At 44.8% G+C, this 27,755-nt stretch overlaps 1 protein-coding gene across 2 annotated transcripts in view; it reads left to right on the forward strand.

Moving 5' to 3' along the window:
- Positions 1-27,755, forward strand: part of Dym (dymeclin) — a 295,335-nt gene that overhangs the window by 13,710 nt on the left and 253,870 nt on the right. For both annotated transcript variants that reach the window (XM_028871947.2, XM_028871945.2), the window contains exon 2: positions 11,018-11,208. In XM_028871947.2, the coding sequence (XP_028727780.1) occupies positions 11,069-11,208 (140 nt within the window). In that variant the 5' untranslated portion in view covers positions 11,018-11,068. The remainder of the gene's footprint in view (positions 1-11,017; positions 11,209-27,755) is intronic.

The following is a 27,755-nucleotide window of genomic DNA, read 5'->3' on the forward strand; positions in this document are numbered from 1 at the left end:
CATGGAGGACACTTGGTTCACCTCTTTTTAAAGTTTAAATGATGACATGTTATTGTTGGGGGTGGGGTGGGGATTAAGCAGTACAGAAGGACAGAATAAGAAGTCTTTCCCCAACCCAACAGATTGTCTTTTCTTTCCTAACTTTTTTTTTCCTTTGAGACAGGGTCTCACTATGTAGCTGTGGATGGCCTGGAACTCAGAGATCCACCTGCCTCTGCCTCCAAGTTCTGATATTAAAAGTGTGATCACTGGGCCTGGCTCTAGCTCTGTTCTTTAAAAATAAATTAAAAAGCAATTTTATATCTTTGTTTTTGTATGTTTATGTGTGTGAGCACGCATATGCCACTGTGCAAGTCTGGATGTCAGAGGGCAGTTGGTTCTCTCCTTGTGCCATGTGGGTCTTGGGGATCCAGTTTGGGTGGTCAGGCTTGGTGGGGTTGTCTTTACTAGGTCCCATGTTGCTGACCCCTAGTCCCATTCTTTAAAGTAACCACTTTGGGGCCATTGTTTCTTGCAGGCAAGCTCTGCATATCCTGGAAGGGCCAGCATGTTTGTCTGTATTGATAGAACCTACTGCTCTTTGGCTTTACTTCCTCTTTGTTGGTTTTTGCTTGAATTATTTAGGATACATCTTAGTCACTGTTCTATTGATGTGAAGGGATACCATGACCAAGGCAGTTCTTATTAAAGAAAGCATTTATTGTGGGTTTGCTTAGTTTCAGATTTAGTCCATTATTATCATGGCGAGGAGCATGGTAGCACCCAGGCAGACACGGTGCTGGAGAAGTAGCTGAGAGTTCTACGTCCGTATCCCTAGTTAGAGAGAGACAAAGACAAATACTGGGCTTGGCATGGGCTTTTGAAACCTCAAAGTCTACTCCCAGTGACACACATCCCCTAACAAGGCCACACCTCCTGGTCCTCCTAATCATTCAAATAGTGCCACTCTCTGATACCTAAGCCTTCAAATATATGAGCCTGTGGGGGACTATCACAATCTCAATACTGTTTAAAAGCAAGTCCAAAGTTCAAAGTCTCTTCAGAGACTCAAGGAACTCTCTCTCTCTTTTTTGTTTTTTGTTTTTGTTTTTCGAGACAGGGTTTCTCTGTGTAGCTTTGCGCCTTTCCTGGAATTCACTTGGTAGCCCAGGCTGTTCTCAGACTCATGGAGATCCGCCTGGCTCTGCCTCCCGAGTGCTGGGATTAAAGGTGTGTGCCACCACTGCCTGGGTTCAAGGAATTCTCTTAACTGTAATCCCCTGTAAAATCAAAATAAACAACCAGATTACATACTTCCAACATACAATGGTACAAAATATGTATCACCATTTATTCCAAAAGGGAGGGAAGGGAGCATAGTGAGGAAATACTGGACAAAGCAAGACCAAAAACCAGCTGGGCAAACTCCAAACTCTGCATCTCCGTGTCTGATGTCGAAACGCTCTTCAGATCTCCAACTCTTTCAGCTTTGTTGACTGCAGCACACTTCTCTCTCTCTGACTGATCCCACTCTGTTAGCAGCTCTCTTTGGTAGGTATCCCACACTCTGGCATCTCTAACATTTTAGGGTGTCAGCACAATCTGCATTTCACCCTCACAGCTTCCCTCAGTGGCCCCTCTAGGCCTCCAAGCAGGGACACCCCTGACACGTGCCTTGCCTCAGTGGCTTTCCTTCGCCTTGGAGAGAAACTCTACACCCCCTTCTTACGTCCTCTAAAGCAGTGGTTCTCAGCCTATGCAGATAGGCTTCATTATAGATCTGCATAAGAGTGACTACTAATAACCACAGGACAGAGTCACTACTAGGCTACCTTGAACTCTCTGCCAAAGCTGTTAATCCAGAACTCTTCAGTTTAGCCTCAGGCAGGTTTTTAGGAAAAGGGCAAAAATTCTTTGCCATATATCAACAGAATGGTCTCTAGGCCACTTACTAATATTCTTCTGCCCTGAAACTTTTTGAACTGGGCCCCCACAGTTCAAATTGTTCTCGTCACTGTCTTCATGCTCTTACTAGGATGGCCACTAAGCCCTGCTTAAAGCTTCTGGCCGCTTTCCTAGTTCAAAGCTCTAAAGTCTTCCATATTCCTCCAACAAACAGCAGGCCAGGCCTGTCACAGCAGTTCCCCAGCCCCTGGTACCAACTTCTTAGTCACTGTTCTCTTGCTGTGAAGAGACAACATGCCCAAGATAACTCTTACAATTGAAAGCATTTAATTGTGGGTTTGCCTACACTTTCAGAGGTCAGTCCCTTATCATGGTGAGGAACATGGTGGCATGCAGGCAGAGATGGTGCTGGAGACGTAGCTGAGACATCTACATCTTCATCCATAGGCGGTGGGGTGGGGTGGGCAGAGGCATGCAGACAAACAGACTGGGCCTGGCATGGGCTATTGAAATCTTAAAGCCTACTCCCAGTGACACCCATCCTCCAACAAGGCCACATTTTCTAATTCTTTTCAAATAGTGTCACTCCCTGGTAGCTAAGCATTCAAGTACGTGAGCCTATGGGGCCTTTCTTATTCCAACCACCGCAGAATATCTTCACATCTTTACACACTGAAGATCTAACTTCTTTTCAGAGTGATTCTGCAGTGCAGTCTACCCCAAGTGAAGACGGGGATAAACTATGTCAACTGTTTAGGTTATTGTTATAAACAACAGTGTGATGGACATTTGCATCCCTAGAACTTGCCAACATGTCAGTTTATCTGTGAGGTAGGTTTTTTAGAATGCAGATAGGAAGCCCTTCCTTTATGAAGCTGACCTGTTGGAAGGCAAAGGATAAATATATACATGAAAATATTAGGTGTCAGAGAATGTGGATATCCCTTTGTCCTTTGCTCTGCCTTACCCACTAGGTTCTCATTCGACATGTACATAAATCCCCAGCATTGATGTCCATTTCCCCTCATCTTAGCCTTGTGCTTCCTCTGTAGTGAGCAGGGCTGGGGAGGAGTCTAGTTTTCTAGCTTCCTCTTGGTACCATGTTGGACTAGACAGGTGGAATGGGAGGGCAAGAGGAAGCACAGAGTGTAGCAGCCTCTATTAGAATTTCCTGGAACCCAGATTGGCACGAGCGGATGTTAGTGGGCTTAATTCTCCCCACTTTGAGGTACAGGAATGCTCGTGTGTAGGACCAAGTGAGCCAGAAAGGCTGGCTTGCATTGATATCACATTGATTGGTGCTCGAATGCCAAGATTCCAGGTTGAAGAAGATCCATGCCATCATGCGTGGCAGTGTGATCCTTGGAGGGAGCCCGTCCTTCACCCTTTGAGCCTAGACACCTGCTGGGGATGACGGGGAGAGACCGTTTCTCCGGCCACTCCCATCTCCTGCCCCTTGCCTCAGGAGTTTTGGATGGTAATCTTGCTGTCATACACTGGGCACTCAGCGTGTACCCACCGCATCCAGTGACGTAGAGTATCTGCCAGTGATGCTAAGTTTTTAGATTTTTTTTTTTTAATTTTTACTTATGGTTGTGTCTGTCTGTGTTAACGTATGCTCCCGGTGTGTGCCTTCAGAGGCCAGGAAAAGGGGCGTTGTACTCCTTAGAGCTAGAGTCAGCGGGTGGGTGTGGACCTTCAGACATGGGTGCTGGGAACCGAACTCAGGTCCTCTGGAAGAGCTCTTAACTATGAGTCACCTCTCCAGCCCCACTTGGTTGTTTGAAATAGTGTGTTTCACTCTTAATTTAGGTTGAAGGTCTTGTCATGTGTTTATTAACTTGGAACATGGCTATTTCAGGAAGCATCTTTTGAGTACTTTCTTTTAGCAGTGTGCTGGAGGTTAATTAGGGATAAGGAGAAAAAAAAGGTAAGACTCTTGCCTCTCAGGAGTAATACACCTAGGGAGATACATTTTATATAATGTAGGAATATGCCATTTCAAGCTCCTTTTTACGTAATGAGCGCTCTAGGGAAGGGACGAGAAGGTGATAGGAAAGCTGTGTAGGAGGAGATGGAATCAGTTTTGTGTGTTGAGATGGTGGTCTTTACTCCCCATGCATGAAAGTAGCTCCTTTGAAAGGCTGAATGCTGCAAGCATCAGGAACAGCATGCTTCTTGTTCAGGCATGGTCGTATGTGTCATTATTAACACATAGACAAAACACTCATACACATTTGAAAAAAGAAAACATAAAGTCTTAAGGATTTTAGGGATATTGATAAAAGTGGCCTTCTGGTCAGAGTTTGGGGCTAGAAGGAGAGATTTGAAAGTATTACTAGTATGGAAATCATAAGTGAAACCAGATGATGGAATCAGTTACTAATAAACTTTCAGAAAGAAGGGCTGAAACGTAAAGAAGTCTTCTGATGCATTGAGGGGAAGGCACTGGGCCTCTGCTGGGGGCTGAATGGTGGCGAGTTTCAAGTTCCATCTTCGTCTGTTCCTCGTTGGTCTAAGGACTTGGGGTTCCAGTTAAAATGAAAGCAAGTGATTGTGTGTGTGTGTGTGTGTGTGTGTGTGTGTGTGTGTGTCTGTCTGTCTGTCTGTCTGTATGTATGTATGTAGGGGCCCTTGGAATTGGAGTTACAGACAGTTGTGAGCTGCCATGTATGGGAATTGAACCTGGGTCCTCTGAAGAGCAGACCGTGCTCTTAGCACTAGCCATCTCTCCAGCCCCAGACACCGCGCTGGGGATCCAAGCCAGGCCTTCTGGCAGGCCCTGCAGGCCGAGTATATTCTCAGCCATGTTCGAGGACTCCCTTAAGTTATCACAGGGAAAGTGAAGTACTCTTCTGTTCCATTTGAAGCAAATTGCCGTGCTTTTCATCTTTTGATCTGATGTCATCTTATTCTTTAATTTAATAAAGCCTACAGAAGCAAAATCCAGTCTGTAGAAAGCCAGAGGAAGCCAGACATAATTGCTTATGCCAGCAAACCTCTTTCTTTATTTTTTTGATCTTTATTTTTTTTAAATTTATTTTACATACCAACCACAGATCCCGCTCTCATCCCTCCCCCCTCCCCCCACTCCCCCCCACCATGTCCTCTTGCATAGAGGGGACAGGAAAGCCTGGTACGTTCAGTTGAGGCAGGACCCAGCCCCCCCCCCCACACACACACACTAAAGGGTGAGCAAAGTGTCTGACCATAGGTAATGCGATCCAGAAAGCCAGCTCATGCTCCAGGAATAGACCCTGATTGCACTGCCAGGGGCCCCTAAAACAGACCCCGCTACACAACTGTCTCCCGTATGCAGAGGGTCTAGTCCAGTCCCATGAAGGTTCCACAGCTGTCGGTCTAAATTTCATGAGTTCCTTTGAGCTTGGTTCAGTTGTCTCTGTAGATTTTCCCATCATGCTCTTGACCCTCCTTGCTTATATAATCCCTCTTCCTTCTCCTTGACTGGACTCACGGAGCTCGGCCTGGTGCTTGGCTGTGGATCTCTGCATCTCCTTCCATCAGTTACTGGATGAAGGCTCTCTTGGTCCAGTCGGAGCTGGTGGAGTCTGTGTCTCAGGGAGCAGCTTTGGTCTCGGGGGTGGGGGTGGGGTGGGGTGGGGAGTGGGATGGGGGGATGGGTGGAGTGGGGCTTGTGGGTTACAGGGTCTGTGGGGGGGGGGTGGTCAGGCCTGCCTGCAGGAGTCCAGCCGGCTGGCCTGCACCTGGGGCTGTAGTGGGTGGAGGTATGGGGGCACGGGTTGTGCCCCTGGGTCTAAAGCCTATCGGCTTGAAAACCTCTTTCTTAACCAACCCATTTTTCACCCACACACTTGGAGGTGTTTATCCAGGATATTAACATTAGAGCTACAGTTCTGACTGCTAATTTGCATAGTCTCCTGATGAGTAGCTGACTGTAAACAAATTGTCTCTTTTGTTTGTGTCTCAGTCAGTGTTCTATTGCTATGAAGAGACCCCATGACCATGGCAACCCTTATAAAGGAAGACATTTAATCGGGGCTGGCTCACAGTTCAGAGATTCAGTCCATTATTGTCATGGCGGTGTGAAGGGGCCCAAAATAGCTGGACCACACAGCAGCCATGACAGGCTTAGGGGCCTAGACACAGCTTCTGGGACAGGCTTACTTACTGGCAGGCAACACCCAGATCCAGGAAAAGCCTTAAGCTGATACCACCCAGGGATCCACCCAGGGGTGAGGAAGTACCTGACCTCCCAAACATTCCAACCATTAGAAAAGGTGGCCAGATGTCCTTGAGTCTAGCACACACTTATTGTTTGTTTTACAGATACCCCTAGACAATTGTCAGCCAATCAGGGTCCTGGACCCTGGAAATCCCCTCACCCCAACCTCTGCTGTGATAAAAACTCTGCCCCACCTGAGCTCAGGGCTCTCTGCTCTCACCACTGCGTCGGACAGACAGAGGGACCAAGCTCTGGAGCTTGACATAAAGGCTTTTCACTTTTACATGCAGGATTCGGTCTCTGTGGTGGTCTTTTGGGGGTCCCCGAGAACTAGGCATAACAGCGGGAAGCACAGGCAGACATGGTGCTGGACAGGTAACGAAGAGTTGAACATCTGGATCGGCGGGCACTGGGAAGAAAGACACTGGGCCTGGCTTGAGCTTTTGAAACCCCAAAGCCCACCCCCAGTGACACACTTCCTCCAACAAGGCCACACCCACTCCAGCAGAGCCACACCCCCTAATCCCTGACTAATAAACAGTACTGCTCCCCATGACCGAGTGTTCAAGTGAACTTATAGGTGCTGTTCTTATTCAAACTGCCACACTTTGTGCTTTCAAAAACGTTCAGTGAGACATAGTCTGAGGTCACAGATAACTGGACAAGTACAAGATTTCAAGCCAGTGTTGTGGCACACACCTGCCCTGCTAGCCCTTGGGAGCGAGGAGGATTGTGAATTCAAGGTCTGGCTAGAATACAATGAGAAACTATCAGAAAGGGGAGGCAGAACTTGGCACGAAGGAGCCAGCACCGCCCTCGGGTGTGTGGAGGAAGACAGGAGCTGTTCTGCCCAGCCTTAATGGCTAATGGCGTGTGCGAAGAGTTCTGATCCATACCCTGGGAGACCCTGGTGCGTGTTTTGTGTTGAAGAGAGGATCGTTTAATTTTTAATTAGCAGTAATCATACCTCAGATGACCTTGACTATTGACTGGCTGCTGTTGTGGGAGCTCCTTCAGATTTGAGTAAGATTTGTGAGGATTAAATCATATGTGGACACCAGTGTAATCGACAGAACATCCTCAGGTGCTAAGTGAGTGGCATGTAAGATCCCAGTATCTGATTGTGTGATAATGTAGGCAGTGTGAAATGGAGTGAATTACTGTATAAAATGAACGTAATTGGTTCATTTAATTGGTGTGTGTGTGTGTGGTGGTATTGTGTTCCCCAAAATATTGTGCACCTTAATAAACTTATCTGGGGTCAGAGACAGAACAGCCACTAGATACAAAGGCTAGAAAATGGTGGCACTCACACCTTTAATCCTAGCATTCCAGAGGCAGAAATCCGTCTGGATCTCTGTGAGTTCAAGGCCACATTGGAAACAGCCAGGCATGGTGACACATGCCTTTAATCCCCAGAAGTGAGCCTTTAATCCCAGGGAGTGATGGCAGATAGCAAAACGGTATATAAGGCGTGAAGACTAGAAACGAGAAGCATTTGGCTGGTTAAGCTTTTAGGCTTTGAGCAGCACAGTTCAGCTGAGATTCATTCTGGATGAGGACTCAGAGGCTTCCAGTCTGAGGAAATAGGACCAGCTGAGGAATTGGTGAGGTGAGGAAGCTGTGGCTTGTTCTGCTTCTCTGATCTTCTATCGTTCACCCCAATACCTGGCCCAAGGTTTCATTTTATTAATTAGACCTTTTAAGATTCCCGCTACATCTAAGAAGTACCTGTGCATCTGATTTGTTGGTAGCTTTCTGAGAATTGCAGGTTAGATTTTTTTCTTTTTAGGATTTATTTATTCTTACATCATATGTATGTGTGTTTAGCCTGCATGTATAAATGTATTGCATGTATGCCTGGTGCCCACAGAACCAGAAGAGGGCATCAGATCCCTTGGAACTGGAGGTAAGGATGGTTATCAGCCACCACATAGGTGCTGGGAACCAAACTCAGATCCGTGTCAAGAGCAGCAGGTGCTTTAAACCACTGAACTGTCTCTCCAGCCTTTGCAGCTTAAGAGTTTTGAATTTTGATTTTTTTAGTTCTTTCTGTAAGCCTTTTTTATCTTAAAGTAATTATAGACTAATAATACTTTTTAAACACAATAGAAGAAAGTTCTGTGTGCTTTTCATGTTTTGCCTAGTTTCTCCCTGTGTTAATAGAACTGTAGGGTTGGCTGGGCATGGTGTTGCACACCATTAGTCCCAGCACTCGGGAGGCAGAGGCAGGTGGAACTCTGAGTTCAAGACCAGCCTGGTCTACAGCAAGTTACAGGACAGCCAGGTTTTAAGAAACCCTGTCTTAAACCCTACACACACACACACACACACACACACACACACACCCTTCACACACACACCCTTCACACACACACACACACACCCTTCACACACACACACACACACACCCTTCACACACACACCCTTCACACACACACACACACACACACACACACACACACCTCTCTCTCTCTCTCTCTCTCTCTCTCTCTCTCTCCCTCTCTCTCTCCCCCTCTCTCCTCTCTCACTCACTCACACACACACACACACACACATGTATGTACGTATATGTATAACTTTAGTATGTCTTTGTAACCCATCAGTTGAGTGCAGGCCTTTTGTACTCTCTAGACAGGAATTGTGAGTGGGATGGAGAAGCTCTTCCAGTTTTGGCAATTCTGGGCCTTTTTGTGTCCATAGGGGCTAGCCTCAGACTCAGACCTTTTACAGCCCTCACCCTAACCCCTGAGGATTCAGTGCCGTTTACTCCAGTTCATCCAGGTTGACGGGACCCTGGTCACTCTGAGCTTAAGCATCAGTGGCCTTGGTACTGGGCTGCTATTACAGTCCTTGAAATCCCAGCACATGGGGTCTAGGAGTAGAGAGATCAGGAGTTCAAAGCTATCTTTGGCTACATAGCAAGTTTAAGTGTGTGTGTGTGTGTGTGTGTGTGTGTGTGTGTGTGTGTGTGTGTGTCTGTGTCTGTCTGTCTGTTTGCTGGAGAAGTGGTTCAGCCTTTAAAATCTAGTTTCAGGGGATCCAGCGCCCTCTTCTGGCTTCTGTGGACACTACATGCATGTGGTGCACAGACATACATGTAGGTAAAACACATACCATATTAAAGCCACATGGAAACAACAAATCCCAAAACAAAAGGACCTTCCGCACATGCAGAAAAGCACATCTACACCTGTTACTTCCGTGTTTGTGACACTAAGGTAGGAGTGTTGGGTAAAGCCAACTTGAACTGCACAGTGACTTCTAGGCCAGCCTCTTTATAGTGGGCTTAAAGATTTATCTTTTATGTATGAGTGTTTTGCATGTAGCATGTATGTATGTGTACCACATGTGTGCCTGGTTCCTGAAGAGGCTAGAGGAGCGGGGGTTGATCCCAGGAACTGGACTTAGGTGTGATTTTGAGCCACCATGTAGATGCTGGGAGCTGAACCTATGACCTCTGCAAGAGCAGCAAGTACTCTAAATCACTGAGCTAGCCTTTTTTTGCAGCCCTGGAGAAGCCTTTTATTGAACCTAATGTTTCGACACCAGGAGGCAACACAGGAGGGGGTCTCTTGGCTGGCTCAGAATTGAGCTCAGCAGCCTTCTTACACAGCCGGCAGAGAGGCCGAGGCCAGGGTGTTCGCACAGCCATGACAGGTCATGCAAGTGGAGGACTCCAGCACTCACAGGCCCTCTGCTGCTTCCCAGAGAGAAGCTGCCGGTTCTTCTACCTAGCTCTGTGTGCAAACCAGAGAATCGTGTTGGTACAGATAGTGGAGCACAGACTATAGTAAGGTGTTTGTAGTTCTTGTTTATTCCGGGGTGTGTGTGTGTGTGTGTGTGTGATCACTAGCAAGCCTCTGCCACTGGCTGCTCCTCCAGGCCGACTACTTTATTTATTCAGTGTTGTATCTATCTGTGACTCTTTACTTATTTGAGTTGTATCTGCATCTTTTTACTTGTTTGTTAACATTTTTACTGAGTTTCAAATGCAGAAAAGTCGAACAGCACAAAAAACACTACCTGTTCTGTTCACCTGCATTCTGTACCAGTGAAAATGCATCATACACTAGTGCAAACGCCACAGAATCGTGCGAGTGAACAGTCACCCCGATTGGACTTAAGACCAACGCCATGGGACGGAACTCATGCCCGACAGTGTTCAGAGAAGCAGACAGGCCATGCCTAGGGTTTTAGTGTCTTTTATGTATAAAATCCTGTCATCGGCAAATGCAGGTACATTTGACTCCTTCCCTTCCTGTTTGTAGCCCCTTGGTCTCCTTCAGTTGTTTTATGCTCTAAGACTCCAAGGACAGAATTGACTAGGTGTGGAGAGAGCGGACAACCTTGTCTTGTTGCTGATTTTAGTGAAAATGCTTTGAGTTTCTCATCTTTAAGTTGATGTATATACCTTGTATCCTTAGTCTTTCCAAGACTTTTCATGAAGGGATATGTTTTTTTTTTTAAGGTTTATTTTAGTTTTTCACTCAAGTGCACGTGTGCATCTTTGCAAGTGTGTGCACATGTGTGTGGGCTGATGTCCACGGAGACTGAAAGAGGATGCTGGTTCTCTGGGAGCTGCCGTTACTGGCATTTCTGAGCTCCTTACCTGGGTGTTGGGATCTGATCTCCGGTACTCCAGCTGGAGCAGCAAGTGCTCATAACTACAGAGCCATCTCTCCAGCCCCAGAGTTATGTTCCCCTTCACATGTGGGATCAACAGATGGACATTTTTGTCTTTGTACTGGCCCTGATAGGTTATAACCCCATTTCTTCCCCTGGGATTTTGTGCCCGAGGCTCAGTGTATTTGCAGATGAAGAGAGCGCCTTTAGAGGAGGTGTAGTTTATGTGTCTGTCTAGCTCAGTGTTAGGAAGCTGTGGTGTTTATTTGGAACGATTTGAAATATTCTTCCCATTTTTGATAGGTTGTCTTGTGGACATGCCCATGTGAGGACGAGTTGCCTACCACACAGAAGATGGGCTCGAACAGCAGCAGGATCAGTGACCTTCCGAAGAACGAGTACTTGCAAAAGCTGTCAGGCACTGAGTCTGTCTCTGAAAACGACCCCTTCTGGAATCAGCTCTTTTCGTTTTCTTTTCCTGCACCAACCAGCAGGTAAGACTCTTCCTGGAGATGGAAAATGGAGATAGCAGGCTGTGCGAGCCCGGGCTGTCAGCGTGCTATTTCCCAGCGTTCTTTCACCGAGTCAGGTGTGTTGGTAGAAACTACAGAAGCTGGCAAAGGCGGAAGTAGTTTTTATTCTGTGTCTCCATCCCCTTACAGCTGCATTTATTTGCCAGTAGCGGCTCCTGTGGTTCTTAGAGGCAGTGCGAAGGTATTTCCACACATCCTGCTTAGTCTTAAAGAACTGTAAATACAAACGCCAGCATCAAACCGTCCTCTCCCTTGCTTTCCCCTCCAGTGAAGCAAGCATATAGATCCTGGCTTTATTCTTTTTCATGGCTGCAGAGTAGCCTTTAAATACGTTTAATCAGCTTCCTATTTATGGGCGTTATACTGTTTCTAATGCTTTGTTACTTCATAGCGCTCTGCGTATTAGTTCACACACATATGAATTTATCTCCACTCTGAATTCCTGGAAGTGGAATTGTTGGGTCAGATCGTGTGTGCATTTGTAGTTTTAGTAGACATGCCAGGTTGTTCCTAGGAAGTTTTACCAGTTTATGCAATGAACCACAGTATCTCAGAGGCCTTGTTTTTCCTCACTGTTGTCAATTTAATACCTTTTGGACTTTAAAAAATGTTTTATTCTCTCTGTCTTTGTCTCTCTGTCTCTGTCTCTCTGTCTATCTCTCTGTGTGCACCCCTGTGTGTAGGATTCCCTGAAGCTGTAGTGAACCATCCGACGTGGGTGCTGGAGCAGCGAGTGTCTGTAACTGCTGAGCTGTCTCTGTCTGTCTGTCTCTGTGCACCCCTGTGTGTAGGATTCCCTGAAGCTGTACTCACAGTTGGTTGTGAACCATCTGATGTGGGTGCTGGAGCAGCGAGCGTCTGTAACTGCTGAGCTGTCTCTGTCTGTCTGTCTGTCTGTCTGTGTGCACTCCTGTGTGTAGGGTTCCCTGAAGCTGTGTTGGTTTGAACCATCCGACATGGGTGCTGGAGCAGCGAGCGTCTGTAACTGCTGAGCTGTGTCTCCAGCTCCTTTTCTTTCTTCTTGTCTTTTGATCATTGCTAATTTAACAGGTAAAAAAAAACGGTATCTCATAGAAACTGTTACAAAAAATGAATAGTTACATGGTAAAGTAGAATAACTAGACTGTTGTATTTTCATAGACTCAATAGCTAGATTTTTCAAAAGATATTTTTAAAGACATTACTGATATAGAGTCCATGTGTGGTCCCCACCCGAATGTGTAATGTTATGAGGTGAAGGTCAGTGAGAGCAGCAGATGGAATTGAGCTTGTCACTCAGTTGACCTTCAAGTGGGGAGACTAGTGTGTATTGTCCATGTGGGCCAGTGTGAAAACAAGGATTCTTGAAAAAGCAAGAGCAACAGAGGGAAGACTCGTCAGGTATGTGATGTGTCAAGATATATCAGTCATGTGATGTGTCAAGATATGTCAGTCATGTGATGTGGAATGATATGAGGTGACCCGGAGTCAGCCTGGGCCCTGCGGGCTTTGAAGAAGGGGAAGAGGAGCCAAGATAAAGGAGCGGCCTCTGGGAGCGGAAGGGGCAGGGGAAGGTTTCTTTTCCTCGGGAGGCTGACTTCTTTCTGTTTCTTGCTGCCCAGGGAGCTGTTGTTAGACTTCTGCCCTGCACAGCTGCCGTGTGATCAGTTTCTACTGTTTTACACCATCGTACTTGTGGTCACTTTAGAGCCGCCCCTCCCCCAGCATTAGTGTGTTTGAATGCTCTAGATATTTCTGAATGGAATCATATATGTGGTCTTTTGTGACCTGCTTCTTTACAGGATGGTCAGATAAGTAAGGACCGGATACTTTTCATTTCTTCTTATTGCTCAGTTATATTCTGCCTTATCAATATATGTTTTCTTTGTCCATTCATCAGCTAATAGATATTTTTATTATTTCTGTTTTGGTAGAGTTTTTAATTTTTGAGGCAGGGTTTCATTGTGTAGCATTAATTGCCTGTTTCTTTTTTAAAGGCAGGGTCTCATGTAGCTCTGGCTGGCCTCAGTTTCTCTAGGTAGCAGCTGATGCCCTTGAACTCCTGATCCTCCTGCCTCTACCTCCCAATTGCTGGGCTTACAGGTGTGCATAATCATGCCTGGTGTTCCTTCCTTCTTTCCTTCCTTCCTTCCTTCCTTCCTTCCTTCCTTCCTTCCTTCCTTCCTTCCTTCCTTCCTTCCTTTCTTCCTTTCTTTTTTTTTTTTAGCATACTGAAGTAAATTAGTGAAGCAGAGGTAGGATGATTGTTAAGTTCTGTGCTGCATGGGCTATGTAGTGAGACCTTGTATCAAAAAGAAAACTCCCCAAACAAAACACGGGGCTGGAGAGATGGTTCAGTGGTCAAGAGTGCTTACTGCGCCTGCTGAGGACCCGAGTTCAGTTCCCAGCACCCACGTCGGGCAGCTCACAAGTGCCTGTGACTCCAGCTTTAGAGCATCCAGCGCCCGCCCCGGGCTTCCTTGGGCACTCACATGCACATGTGCAGATTCACACAGATATACACAGACACATAAGTAAAAATAAATACTTTAATAAAGATCCAGCTTCCACGTTGGCCACACTGTGTCAGTGCAGTTTAAACTACTAAGGCTTTATTGTTTGTTTTGTGATTTGTTGATATTGGTGTTTCGCACTTGTTCTCAAGTACCTTTGACTATTCTTTTTTTTTTTTTGGTTTTTCGAGACAGGGTTTCTCTGTGTAGTTTTGCGCCTTTTCCTGGAACTCACTTGGTAGCCCAGGCTGGCCTCGAACTCACAGAGATCCGCCTGGCTCTGCCTCCCGAGTGCTGGGATTAAAGGCGTGTGCCACCACCGCCCGGCCCTTTGACTATTCTTAATACTTATTATGTGAGCTACTAATTTGTTCTAGTTTATAGAGAAAAGCATAAAGAATTTTTTATGAAAAACTGTGGAATAAATGTACCATGTGTTGTAGATTATGGGCCTGATCCTTCCAGAGGCTTCCTTTGCAGAAAGTGCATGATATATTTTGGTGGCATATGCTTTTTCTTTTTTTTTCTTTGTTTCTTTTTTTTTTTTGTCTGAGACTGTCCTGTTCCTCAGTGATTGTGTTGGTCAGTTTTTATTGTCAACTTGCCACCTGGGAAGAGGGACCCTCAAGTGAAAAATTGCCTCAAATTGGATTTACCTGTAGCCATGTCTGTAAGAGATTGTCTTGATTGCTGATTGATGTGGGAGCGCCCAGTCCATGGTGGGCAGCACCATCCCCAGGCAGATGGGCTTGGACTCTAAAAATGCTAGCTGAGTAGAGTGAGCCAGTAGACAGTCTCCCTGCATGATTTCTGCTCCAAGTTCTTGCCTTGACTTTTCCTCCTCTTCCTCCTCCTCCTCCTCTTCTTCTTCTTTTGTTTGTTTTTTCGAGACAAGGTTTTTCTGTGAAACAGCCTTGGCTGTGCTGGAACTCACTCTGTAGACAGGCTGGCTTCGAACTCACAGAGATCTACCTGCCTCTGCTGGGATTAAAGGTGTGCACCACTACAGCCCAGCTGCCTTGACTTTTTTAGTAATGTGCTATTACCTGAAAGGGTAAGCTAACAATAACCCCTTTTTTTTTCCCAAATTGCTTTTGGTCCTGGTGTTATCACAGAGAACAGGAAAGGTATGTGATGTTTGTTGAGACTGAGTAGGCTTTGAGGTAGCAGATGCTCCCTGATTAATAGCTGGGGACTGGGATTACCTACCTTATTTATCAATTTTTACAACTAAGATGAATCTCTGTAGTGATCACTCCAAATCCAGTTATTTCTGAAATTGTTCGTTCTTGGACTTTCTTGGATTCATGCTTGCCATCTTCAAGGGAGGGAAGCTCGTTTTTACAGCCAAAAATTGATGTGTGCCAAGTTTTAGAAACGTAGTAAGTCCTTCTTGGCTATTATTTCCTTGTTGTGAGCTGTTTTAAGCGTTAGAGTTTCCAATCATGGTGGCAGATCCTATTGTGATTGTTCTGTAGCTTAAAAAATTCACCTCATCAGTAGTACTTACAAAGCCAAGGTTTGAACAAGCGGATAACTTCAGAGTAAACCTGAAGGGGATGGGGAGTCGGCTGGGTTAGTAAAGTGCCTTCCGTGCAGGTGTGAAGACTCGAGTTTGGGTCCTTAGCTCCAGCTGTGCAGTGGGCTTGACCCTGAAATGTGAGACCAGAGAGTCGAGAATCCTAGGGGGACTGAAGCAGAAGGGCTCTCAGAGTGGAGAAGGAAGTTACGCACACTCGGGGAGGAAGGACTGCTCTGTGTTTTGCATATGATAGTAATGTTAGGTGTTGTTCCCACTTTATAGATGGACAAGCAGGGTCCTAAGTAAGTTAAACAGATGGTCCACAAGGACCTGACAGAGCCAGGAGGAGAAACAGTGACATTGGGATGGTGGGTGGGGATAGATCCCAGGAAGACACGTAACCCCTAAACTACACAATGGCGGCAATAAGCCTGTATTTATTATATTTTGATTTGTGGATAGCTGAATATGCTGGGGTAGAAGTCTAAGGTGTGCGAGCACACTTACAGTGTGTGCTTGTCATTTGGAGCTGAAGGACCAAATAGCCCCTCGCTGTGTATCGCTCTGTCATTTGCTTGCTTGTTTCTCAGGCCACATGGTGAACTAAGAAGATGATACCATGTGCTCTCACAGGGTTTATTATATGGAATGAACCTGATAAAGGCTGTATGGAAGTGCAGGGAGCCTGCCCGTTCCAGGAACATCACACTCCCTAGAAGAACATGAAGAACTGAGAAGCGGTGAGGGGAGGAAGTTGGGAAGATTTGAGAGATTTTACAGAATGCTAAAGTTGTTTAGGTTTTGTCCTAATATCTCTTGAAGGACTTTAACCAGGAAGGGCATGAGCATGCTTTCATCTGATTTGACATTCTGAGTACATCACTTGGTGATGCTTTGTCATTCAGGAAAAATTCCTCGTTGACAAGAAAGTTTTTATCATTCTGTAACACAGTCTAAACAAATAAAGAAGAGTGGATGATAGCTCCGATGTAGAGTCAGATGTGCATGCTGCAGACAGGTGGGGGAGAGGCAGTGGGGGTATGCTGGGTGGACGGTGACGATTCCAGAAGGTTCTGGAAGAAACTGGAAGGAGCCAGAATAAGAACAGCTCCAAAGAAGGTGGATGGTGCAGGTGCCTCCGGTCTAGGGCCTGTGGGTTGCATGTGCAGAGGGTGATTATAGCTGTGACTCAAGGCAAAGTTACAGATGTGGTTGAACGTGAGATCTTTGCTGTGTTGTTTTGTAACTTGATTGTAGAAGGTTGAACATACACATCAGGAATGGAGACGAGGATCCTCCCAGCATTGACTGTGGTGTCTGTAGATGGAACTAAAAAGTTACAATTTTACGTATTTGTTTGCTAAAACGTGTATTTTTGTGGTTTAAACTCTGAAGGATATGAAAGTTACAAAAATCGAAATCTGTCTTCCCTTGTCTAGAAAGTGAAAATCCTACATTTCCATGAAAAATGACTACCCAAGTAACAACATTGCATAGAATCGTCTCTTTATTTATTTAGACATGGTCTCATTTTGTACCCCAAACGGGCTGTGACCTTCTTATCCTCCTGCCCTAGCCTCCTAAGTGCTAGGGTTACAGGTGTGTGCCATCAAGCCTAGCTTGGATCTCATTTAAAACTTAAAGTTTCAGATTGGAGAGCAGAGCCGAGCAACACAGGAACAGCTCGTGTCTCCTACTGGGGTTGCCTTATGCACAGCAGAGAGATCGAGAGCAGGGCAGTGAGGCAAGCCTTAGGTCTGGGCCAGACTGACCTTGGTGCAGCTCAGCTCTGCCGCGTACTAGCTTTGTGCACTGTAGCATGCTGCCTAAGTTCATCGAGGCCGCTACTGCCTGTGTGAAGTGGAAATAGTGATCCTGACCTCATAGGTTTGTAGGATACCCTAGAACAGTGGTTCTCAACAATCCTAGTGCTGTGACTCTTTAATACAGTTTCTCACGTTGTGGTGACCCCCAACCAGAAAATTATTTTCGTTGCAACTTCATAACTATAATTTTGCTACTGTTATGAATCATAATGTAAACATCTGATATGTGTGATAGTTAATATACCATCCCCAAAGGGGTTACGACCCACAGGTTGAGAACCACTGCTATAGAGTATGGAGGGTTGGTTGCATTCTCCTTTTCTTCAAGGAAGTTAATATTAGTTCAGAAATAGCAAAGGCTGTCTTAAAAGTGGAAACTGAAGAATGAACATAAATTGAACTAATTTTCTGATGAACACTTTCTATTGGAAGCCATACAACTTTCTCTTTTTTGAAGACAAAGGATCTTGCTGTGTAGCTCAGGCTGGCCTGGAACTCTCTATCCTCCTGCTTCCACTTCCCAAGTGTTAAGATCATAGGCATGAGCCAGTGTGCCTGTTGGCCATATGGTTGTTGAGCTGTTTAGAACATGAGCTCAGACCTGGAGTGTGAGCAAGGTGCTTTCCGGTCATCTACCACATCATGAGAACTGTTCCACGCACTGGGCACTAGATGGTGCTGAGATAAGGTAGAACAGCAGCTTCTGACCCGGTCATTTAAGACTCACTCAGACCAAGGGACTGCATGTTCACGTTTAAAACTTAAATACAGAGAGGAAGAACCCTAAGCAAGGAAAAAAACTGCAACCAAGAGTAACTAGGGCTGACATGGGTTGTATGTGCTTTTAGTGTGCCGTTAAAACGCTTTCATCATATCCCATAGTTTACAGTGTTTCCCCTTTCAATGGTTTTGTCTCTCAATGAATAACCTTAAATTATTTAACTAGCATTGACCACTTCAGTGGTTTCTCACTTTTCATTAATAAAAATAGAAGTACGATAAATTTCCTTGTAACCAAGTCTTTATGCATTTCTCATTGTGTAAGTAGATAACTTCTTTATGGTTGCTTTTACCAATAAAATGATCCTTTAAAATATTTAATCTTTTTTTATGAAAAAAAAATTTTCATTCATTTTACAAAGATTCCCCTCTTTCCCCCTCCTACCCCCTAGCCTTCCCCGCAACCCCCCCCCACTCCCCCCAACAAGAAGGCAAGGCCTCCCCATGGGGAGGCACATCCAGTAGAGGCAAGTCCAAGCCCTTCCCCCTGCCTTAAGGCTGCACGAGGTGTCCCATCATAGGTAGTGGGCTCCACAAAGCCCCCTCATGCACCAGGGATGGATTCTAAAACTATCGCCAGGGGGCCCCCCAAGCAGATCAAGCTACAAAATATTTAATCTTTTTTTTTTTTTTGAGATTTTTATTTTATTTACTTGCATCTATGTCTGTGTGAGGTTATCAGATCCTCCTGAAACTGGAGCTACCAGGCAGTTGTGAGCTGCCATGTAGGTGCTGGGAATTGAACCTGGGTCCTCTGAAAGAGCAGCTGGTGCTGTTAACCACGGAGCCATCTCTCCAGCCCCAATATTTAATCTTTAATTATAGAAAAGTTATAAAATATAGAAACAAAAGTTAAAGTAACCATGTCTATTTACAAATACCACATGTCCCTTTTAATATTTTGTATATATTTTTTACAGAGCTTGATGTGGTGTTACTGGTATATAAATTAGTTGCATTAATGTATTTGTGTAACTACCTCCAAGCCTTCATTTCCAGGAGACAGAGTGCCTCGTCCATTAAATGGCACGGACTCCCCTCGCTGTTCCCCATGCCCCCGGTAACCTCTGCGCTACTTTCTGTCTATGAGTTTGCCTGTCCTGTGGATCTTATGTAGCCGGAACAGCCGGAGTCATATAATGTGTGCCTTTTATGAATGGCTTCTCTCACTTAGCATACTGTTTTCAGGTTACACACTTACTGTAGCGCCTGTCAGATTTAAAGACTGTATAATACCCATTGTATGTCTCTACCTCACTACACACCATTTTTAAAACTTCACTTTGTTATACACACAAAGAGCTTCCATTTCTCTTAGCATTGTTAAGTTCCAGTTACCACTTTGTTTTTTCTTTCAGGGTTTTCCTTGTATTATAAAAACTAAGAACATTTGCTATGAGTCTTTGCTAGTGTAGACATTATCAATGTATTAGTTATTTATGAGGTCTTTCACATTTCCAAGTGCTTGACTGATTGCCGTCTGTGTCTTCAGTTAGTTCACATCTGTTCTCATGTCTGTGACCGAGCCCTTAGGAGACTGTGCATGGTTGCAGTGACTAGTTGGTAAGGACCACATTGAAACCCGGTTTCTAGAACTTCAGAGGTGATGTCTGTTGATCATCACATGCCACCAGCTCCTTCGGAAGCGTGGACTCATCAAACTGAGCTTCAAATAATGGCCGGAGTGCTGCATTATAAAATGATCTGGCGATCTTCGAGAAGAGGATTGTGAGGTTACATATTCACATTTCAAGCTTGTCCAAAGCTGTGGGTCATACTCCCAGACATCCAGTGCTTGAGTGTCGTTGTGGGCAGTCCTGCGGGGAGGTAGAGGCGGTCTGCCCTGTGCTTCTACCTTGTGTGCCTGAGGGGCGTGTGTCCTCTCTGGTCAGGTTACCTGGCCCAGTGATCTTTCCTTGAAGTTTTTAAATGTGTTTCCTGACTTGAGAAACAGCAGAGGCTTGAATTAGCTCAGGAGTGTCTGACTGAAAGAAACCCGTGTTGGGGAAAGTGGTGTCTTCCCTGAGTTGCTCCTGTCCCTGCGTTTTCGTTCTTCTGGGCACACATCCGTACGGTATATGGGACAGGCTGCCTGGCCGAGGTGCCGTGGGTAGCTCCTACACTGGTTTCTGGGTTCGCTTCATTTCTTTCATCAGAGGTTTGCTCTGATGGCAACAAAGGTAACGCGTCAAGCTGTTTGGTTAACAGCAAACAGCGTGCAGCTTTCCTCGTCTCTCACTCCTCAGGTTGAGGAAGTTCAGCGTTCACACATTGCGTCAAAACTTTCCTTCCCTCCTTCATTCAGACTCTTCAGTGCACAGGTTTTGGAAGCTGAGTGGGTTTATCTAGGACTGATTACTCCCTTAAACTGAACACTTAAATGGGGGACAACGCGAATTGTCACAGCGCTGGAGGGCGGGGCCAGGCCAGCCTTACCACTGCTCCCTCGGCTGCATTCTCGTGGTGTTGAAATTTTAAAGCCGTTAATTTCTCTTATTTTCCTGAGAAAATAAATGCGGTGTTTCCCAGTATGGTGGTGGTTGCAGTTTTGACAGTTTAATAGTTCCAGGCCTTTGATTTTGGCAGCTGAATGGCAGCGTATAGATTGTCTGTGAATCACATGAATACAAACACCTTTTTGGTTTGCCTGATGCATTAAACATTTCTGCAGCGAATTTATATGCAGTTTTAGCCTTTGAAATTTTACTCTGAATAGGTTCTTTGAAAACATTAGCTTTCCTGCAGTTTAACCACTGAATGGGTTGATTCTTGTTAGTTTTGTGAATGATTTCTGTAATTTCTTCCGTAGAAATGCCTCCGTGTTTTTCTGAATGGTCACTTGTTGATTTACTTAGGCCCGTGCGTACACTGACAGAGACTGCGTATTTGTTAGAATGGATATATTGCAGGCTGGAAATGACATTGGTGTGAAGTGTCAGTTTTGAAGACATTCTGTGACAATTTTCAGTGAAAGGGCTGAGAACAGTTTTAGTATTTATTTTATAAACATTATAATTGTGGTTTGTTCAGCAAATCTGTGTTCAGAATTCTCTTCTAATTTCCGCCAACAGCTTTTTTTGCACATCTGCTTTCTCTAAGAGATTTGAACTATGAGCACTATCATCAACTATGAACTATCATCTTTTACCATTTGTACATGGGACTGATGTGCCTTAAAAGTGAAATACAGCCAGTCTGATTTGCTGGAAGCCGTGAGTGAAAGGATGTGTATGATTTAGAGGTTTGCTTCCTGAATATACGGTAGTTGACGGTTTCATACAGTTAGGGAATAGTCACTTGTCTACCTGTCATTTCCCTTGCCGTGTTGAAATTCATTTTTAAAAAATTCTTTATCTTTTGCATTGTTTGTGTGATTGTAATTATGACCTAGATACAATTTTTTAAAAAGATTTATTTTTTTAAATTTATTATGTATAATGTTCTGTCTGCATGTCATGCCAGAAGAGGGCATCAGATCTCATTATAAATGGTTGTGAGCCACCACCATGTGGTTGCTGGGAATTGAACTCAGGACCCCTGGAAGAGCAGTCAGTGCTCTTAACCTCTGAGCCATCTCTCCAGCCCCAAGTTACAATTTTTATAACATGTTATATGCATGATACATTTTTTTTTGTTTTAAAAGATATTTTTAAATGTATTCTTATGGGTTTGAGTGCTTTGCCTGCATGCATGTATGTATATACCTTCACCACAGATGTACCTGCTGCCCTTGGAGGCCAGAGGGTGTCAGAACGCCTGTGTCTGGAGTTTCAGATGGGCGTGAGCTGCCACGTGGGTACTGGGAACCAACAGCAAATGCTCTCAGCCATGGAGCCATCATTGCAGACCCCATGATACAGTTTCTTCTACAGGTATAACAGACACTGTGTGTGCTTGGTAGTGTTTCTGTGTTGGTGTTGTGTAGATCTACTTGAACAAGAAAGTGTCTGGGGGCTGGAGAGATGGCTCAGTGGTTAAGAGCACTGACTGCTCTTCCAGAGGTCCTGAGTTCAATTCCCAGCAACCACATGGTGGTGGCTCACAACCATTTATAATGGGACCTGATGCCCTCTTCTGGCCTGCAGGTATACATACAGGGCACTCATACATTTAAAAAAAAAAAAAAAAGTAAAGAAAACGTCAAAGAAAATAGAAATCGTTAAAAAAAAAAAAAAAAAAAAGGCATCTGAGTGTTTTTCATGCCGGGTGCTGCCTTGGCCGTGTGTGCTCTGACACCGCGGCCCCCGGCGCTGCTGAGCTTCGTTTCTGCCACCCGGGCACCAAGCTACGCCAGCTCCTTAGGCACCTTTATTTTAAATGAAACAGTCAGGGTGACAGAACTTTGAATAACATACATAAAGATAAATACAATGTAAGGGTTTTTTTCTTTTAAACAGATTCGTTTGCATGTCAACATTATGTGTTTTTTTTTTTTTTTTTTTTTTTTTTTTTTAACTTATTGCTGTAGACCTGGAGATTGAACTCAGAATTTTTTGGTTTTTCGAGACTGGGTTTCTCTGGGTATTCCTGACTGTCCTGGAACTCTCTCTGTAGCCCAGGTTGACCTAGAACTCAACAGAGATCCGCCTGCCTCTGCCTCTTGAGTGCTGGGGTTAAAAGCGTGCGCTGCCACCGCCTGACTGAGAACATAAGACTTTTAAAAGGTTGCAGTGTTATTTGTTTTTAAAAAGGTATTCTTTGTGTGTGTGTGTGTGCGCACACACATGAGCACATGAGCCTATACGTGCATCATGTGTGTGTGGTGTCCATGGAGACCAGAAGAGGGTAACCCTAAAGTAAGCCATCAAAAGTTCATGCTGGGAGCTGAACCCGGATCCTTGGGCAGGGCAGCGAGCACTCTTCACCACTGAGTCATTCCTCCAACATGTACTGGTATTTTGTTACAAATGGGTACCAGTCCTTTCCAAGATTGTTATTCCATCTCCCTTTCCCTTCTGTAATTCTTCAGGGCCAACACTGAGGCCCAGCAGTCTACTGATTTCTGTAAATGCAGACCCACAGTCTGCATAGGTGAGGACGGGTTGGTGGAAAAGGAGAGCTTGAGTGGACAAAGGGAAGTGTGTCGGGTGCGAGAAATCACTAACGGGGCACAAACACTTGCTTCGGGAGCTGCATTTGGTACCAAAAATATATTCCTTTAAGTCCCTAGTTCAGTGTGCTGCCTGCGTTAACTCTACTTGTGTTTTATTTGCAAACTCATCTGTCTGACCCGTTAACACCAGTTGACTAAAAAATATTGTAAATAATTTTTGCAAATCTTCATATATGACAGTTAAAGGGAATATTTGGTTTATTCAATGACCCATGTTATATGTTTACTTTGGTGGTAGAAACTTGAATTCTTGAACTACAGGCTTTATATAAAAGTATGATTTTCCCTCCTCACCAAAAAAACTCTTTTTGTTTTCTCAGTTTTGGAAAGCTGCTTGACATTCATCAGTTGCACTAAAGTAAGCCATCTGTGGGCTGATGGCAATGGGTGGCCTAACACTGAGCTCTGGCCTTTTTATTTCTTCAAGGTTGACCTGAAGGCGGACTTTCCCCTGAGGCCACAGGGGACCAGCAGATTCATCTACCCAGTCCTTGTCTGGAGTTGTGGCTGATGACATTTGGAAACATTTCCTCCTTTAGTGGCTAACATGGTTGATAATCCATCTCTATAATGAAACATTTCTTACAACTTTTCACTTTCTATTGGTCAGATTTTTACTTTTTCTGTCACATTTTAATGTTCTGCTCTCTAGATCATTCTTGCAGAAAAGGGTAAAGATGTTTGTCATGCCTGAGGATGGTAACATGGGATTTAAAACAGAAGAGGTTTAAAGTATACAGAGTGATGTGCTCGGCCTTGGTCTTATTTAATTTCTTCTTTTTGTTTTTGTGTATATATGTTCACATGTGTGAGTTTGTTTGTTTTTGTTTTGTTATTTTGAGACAAGGTTTCACTATGTAGCCCTGGTTGTCTCCTAACTCATTATGTAGAAGACTAGGTTGAGAACTCAGAGATCTGCCAGCTTCTGCCTCTCCAGTGCTGGGAATAAAGGCCTGTGCCACCACACCTGGCTGTGTGTGGATTTTTGTCTTGTCTTGTTTTGTTTTTTTTGAGGCAGGATTTCTCTGTGTAGCCCTAGATGACCTGGAACTCACTCTGTAGACCAGACTGGCCTCCAACTCATAGAGATCTACCTGTCTCTGCCTCCTCAGTGTTGGGATTAAAGTTGTGTGCCAACACTGGATTTCATTTTTATTTTAAGATTTTAAAATTATGTTTATGTATGAGTCTGTGTGACGGTATATGTATGCACTTGAGTGCAGGTGCTCACAGTGACCGGAATTCATGGTTCTTCAGACTATCTCCTAAGTGCTAGGATTATAGGTGTGGGCCACTAACCATGCCTTGCCTATAGTTGTTTGATACGATTTCAAAATGTTTGAACACTTCAAGATTATTAAAAATGATGTGATATACATCCCTCTTCTCCAGTGGGAGAAGACAGTGTAGCATTGGTAAGTTATCTGTGAGCGTATGAGGAATAAATACATGTTGGAATTTGATGTTGACTTGTGAGTGCCCTTTGTAGTTGAGGATTAGGAGTTTGACATTGAGTTGTGTGCTGGGTCCTTTTTACATGTTGCGTTGTGGTTTGTGTAGTTGTACTGTTGATGGTGGCGTCCTTGCTTGGCTTTAAGGACACCGAGACTCCCAGACTAGGGCATGCAGCTAGATAAACAACCCTGACACTGAGATGTGGCTTCAGAGTGACCCTCCCTTATGTCAGGGTCCACTTTGCTTCCTCCTAACTGGACAGTGATTAGAAATCCATGTGCAGTGTGGTCGCTCTGTTCATTGATGGTAGTAGTTAAGTTATGAGGCGGTATGCTTGGTGGACATGCGTTGATGGTGACCACTCTGGAATCCAGGTCTGTAGAGACATCCATATTCTTGCTGTTGGAATTCCTTCCTACAGTTTTGGTGGAGTGTTAATTAGATTTTTTTTTTTTTTTATTTTCGAGACAGGGTTTCTTCCTGTGGTTTTGGTGCCTGTCCTGGATCTGGCTCTGTAGACCAGGCTGGCCTCGAACACACAGAGATCCGCCTGGCTCTGCCTCCTGAGTGCTGGGATTAAAGGCGTGTGCCACCACCGCCCCGGCTACACTCAGCAGCTCAGCTGTTCCGGCAGGAGACAACCAACAGATCATATTTGAAGTAAATACAACTAAAATGGTACTTCAGAAATATGCTAGTGTTTCCAAGACAATTACAATTACAATCAGAAACCAAATGTGTCCGAAGTCAGCTCTGAGACACTGGAAATATGCAAAATGGGACAAGAGGCAGCAAGTCCTAACTCAGATTACTTCAGACTTACTCTGTACATGAACTCCATATAAGGAGCCAACCGGGAAACCTAATTGATGGATGAGAGATAAACATGTAAAATTCACAATCTCACAATCCGTTTTCCTACCAAACTGAACTCTAGAAGATGAGCAACCATACTGGGTCCTGAAGCAATCCTTGTCTGTGAAGCCATCAGTCCGACAGCAGCAGTTAGAGAACAGAACGGTCCGAATAAAGCAGACACAAAGCACGTTATTCCTAAATGCCTGAGAAGTTTAGACAACTGGACTATGGCTGGATGAGAGGAAAGAAATTCTACTACAGCAGTCAGTGTGCCCATTTGAGTTCCTGAACAGCCATGGTTCCCAACCTTCTTAACGCTACGACCCTTTAATAGTTTCTCATGTGGCGACCCCAAGCCATAAGACTATTTCGTTGCTACTTCATAACTAAAATCTTGCTACTGTTACAAATCATAATAAGAATATCCAAAGGGGTCACGACCCACAGGTTGAGAACTGCTGCTTTACAGACACTAAAAGTAACATTCAGAGCCTAGAAACTGCAGGCCTCCCGCAGGAGAGCTCTGTGACTCTCACTGGGTGAATAACGGTCAGGTATTCTCTTCAGGTGGACAGGCAAGGTGGAGGTGCATGGTGAATAAACCTTGTTTTCATGGAGCGTAAGTGTGGGCACCAAGGATGCTTTCGCCCAGAAGTGATTGCTCAGAGGGGAGCCAGGACAGCTGTGTGTAAGGAGAGCCAGGCTTCCTGAGCCTCATCACAGAGAGGCAGGTGTTAGCTGCCTGGCTAGCCACAAAGAGCAGCTTTGCAAAGGAGGTGGGATCATTCTGTGAGGAGAGGAATCAGAGCTTCAGAGGATACATTCTTGGGGCTGGAGAGATGGTCCAGTCGTTAAGCACAGTTCCTGTTCTTCTAGAGGACCCGGGACTGAGTCCCAGCACTCACACCAGGCAGTTCACAACCACCTGTAACACCAGCTCCAGGAGGATCTGACACCTGGCTTCTGTGGGCACCTGCACACACACACTATATAAAATAATAACAACAGATTAAGAAAGATAGATTCTGGGGCTGGAGAGATGGCTCAGAGGTTAGGAACACTGGCTGTTCTTCCAGAGGTCCTGAGTTCAATTCCCAGCACCCATATGGTGGCTCACAACCATCTGTGGTGAGATCTGGCTCCCTCTTCTGGCCTGCAGGGAGGGATACATGCAAACAGAACACTGTATACATAATAAATAAATAAATATAAAAAAAGATAGATTCTTTACATTCACAAACAAACACCTTTGAAACATTTAACACATGTTTAAACTTAGATCACTTCTTGACCTGGTGGCCAGAGAGATTAAGATCACTAACTACAGCTCTTGAAGATGACCTGTGTTGACTGGCCTCCATGTCCCAAACATGGCAAGGTCTCTGTGCCTGCCATGTCTCTGAATTCCTATATTTTAATAGTTTCTTTTTTTGAGACAGGGTCTTACCGTGCTGCTTTGGTTGTCCTGGAACTCTGTGTAGATCCAGCTGGCCTTGAACTCTGTTAGAGAGATCTGCCAGTCTCCCAAGTGCTGGGATTAAAGGCATGTGTCACCGCAACAAACCATTGCATTCCCGTTAAAAAAAAAATACTGGGCGTGGTTGTGCCCACCTTTAATCCCAGCACTATAGAGGCAGAGCAGGCTGTGCTCTGTGTGGCTCTGTGTGGGCTGTGTGTAGAGACTCTGTTTCAAAACAAACAAGTAAACAAAAGATTTATTTTTGTGGCTGTGAGCTGACATGTGGGTACTGGGAACCCATGGTCTTCTGCAAGAACAGCTAGTAATCTTAGTCTTTAATCCATCTCTCTTTTTCTGCTGTACACCCCCTAACCCCATTTTTTTTTTTGAGACAGCATCTCTATGTAGTCTTGGCTGTCTTTTGCACAGCCATGCCCAGCCTAGCCTTATCCTTTGCCTATTTTTAAATTTAAATTTTGGGGTTATTTTTACTTTTGAGTTGTAGAGTTAAAACAAAACAAAACAAACAAAAAAACCGAGCTGGGCAGTAGTGTTGCACACCTTTAATCCCAGCACTCTAGAAGCAGAGGCAGGTGGATCTCTGAGTTCGAGACCAGACTGGTCTGCAAAGCTAGTTCCATGTCTCGGGGGAAAAAAAAAACCCAAAACCAAACTTTTCACTACTGTGTGTGTGTGTGTTTGCTTTTTGGAGATTATTATATCATTATTATTATATTACTCTGGCTGGCCTGGAGCTTGTTATGTAGACCAGGCTGGCCTCAAACTCTTAGAGATTCCCCTGCCTCTGCCTGCCAGAGTGCTGGTGTTTAAGGCGTGTGCCACCGTGCCTGGCTTTTGTTTTTCTCTGTGACTGTGGACCACTGAAGCTTGTATTCTTTCTTTTCTTGCTGTGTGTCACTTTTTGTTTCACTTATTTATTTATTTTTGTTATTGTTTGAGACAGCCAGTCTGTCTTGAAATTCACTGTGTAGCTCACGTAGTC

This window comes from Peromyscus leucopus, chromosome 19 (genome assembly GCF_004664715.2).
Source record: "Peromyscus leucopus breed LL Stock chromosome 19, UCI_PerLeu_2.1, whole genome shotgun sequence".
Lineage (NCBI taxonomy): Eukaryota > Metazoa > Chordata > Mammalia > Rodentia > Cricetidae > Peromyscus > Peromyscus leucopus.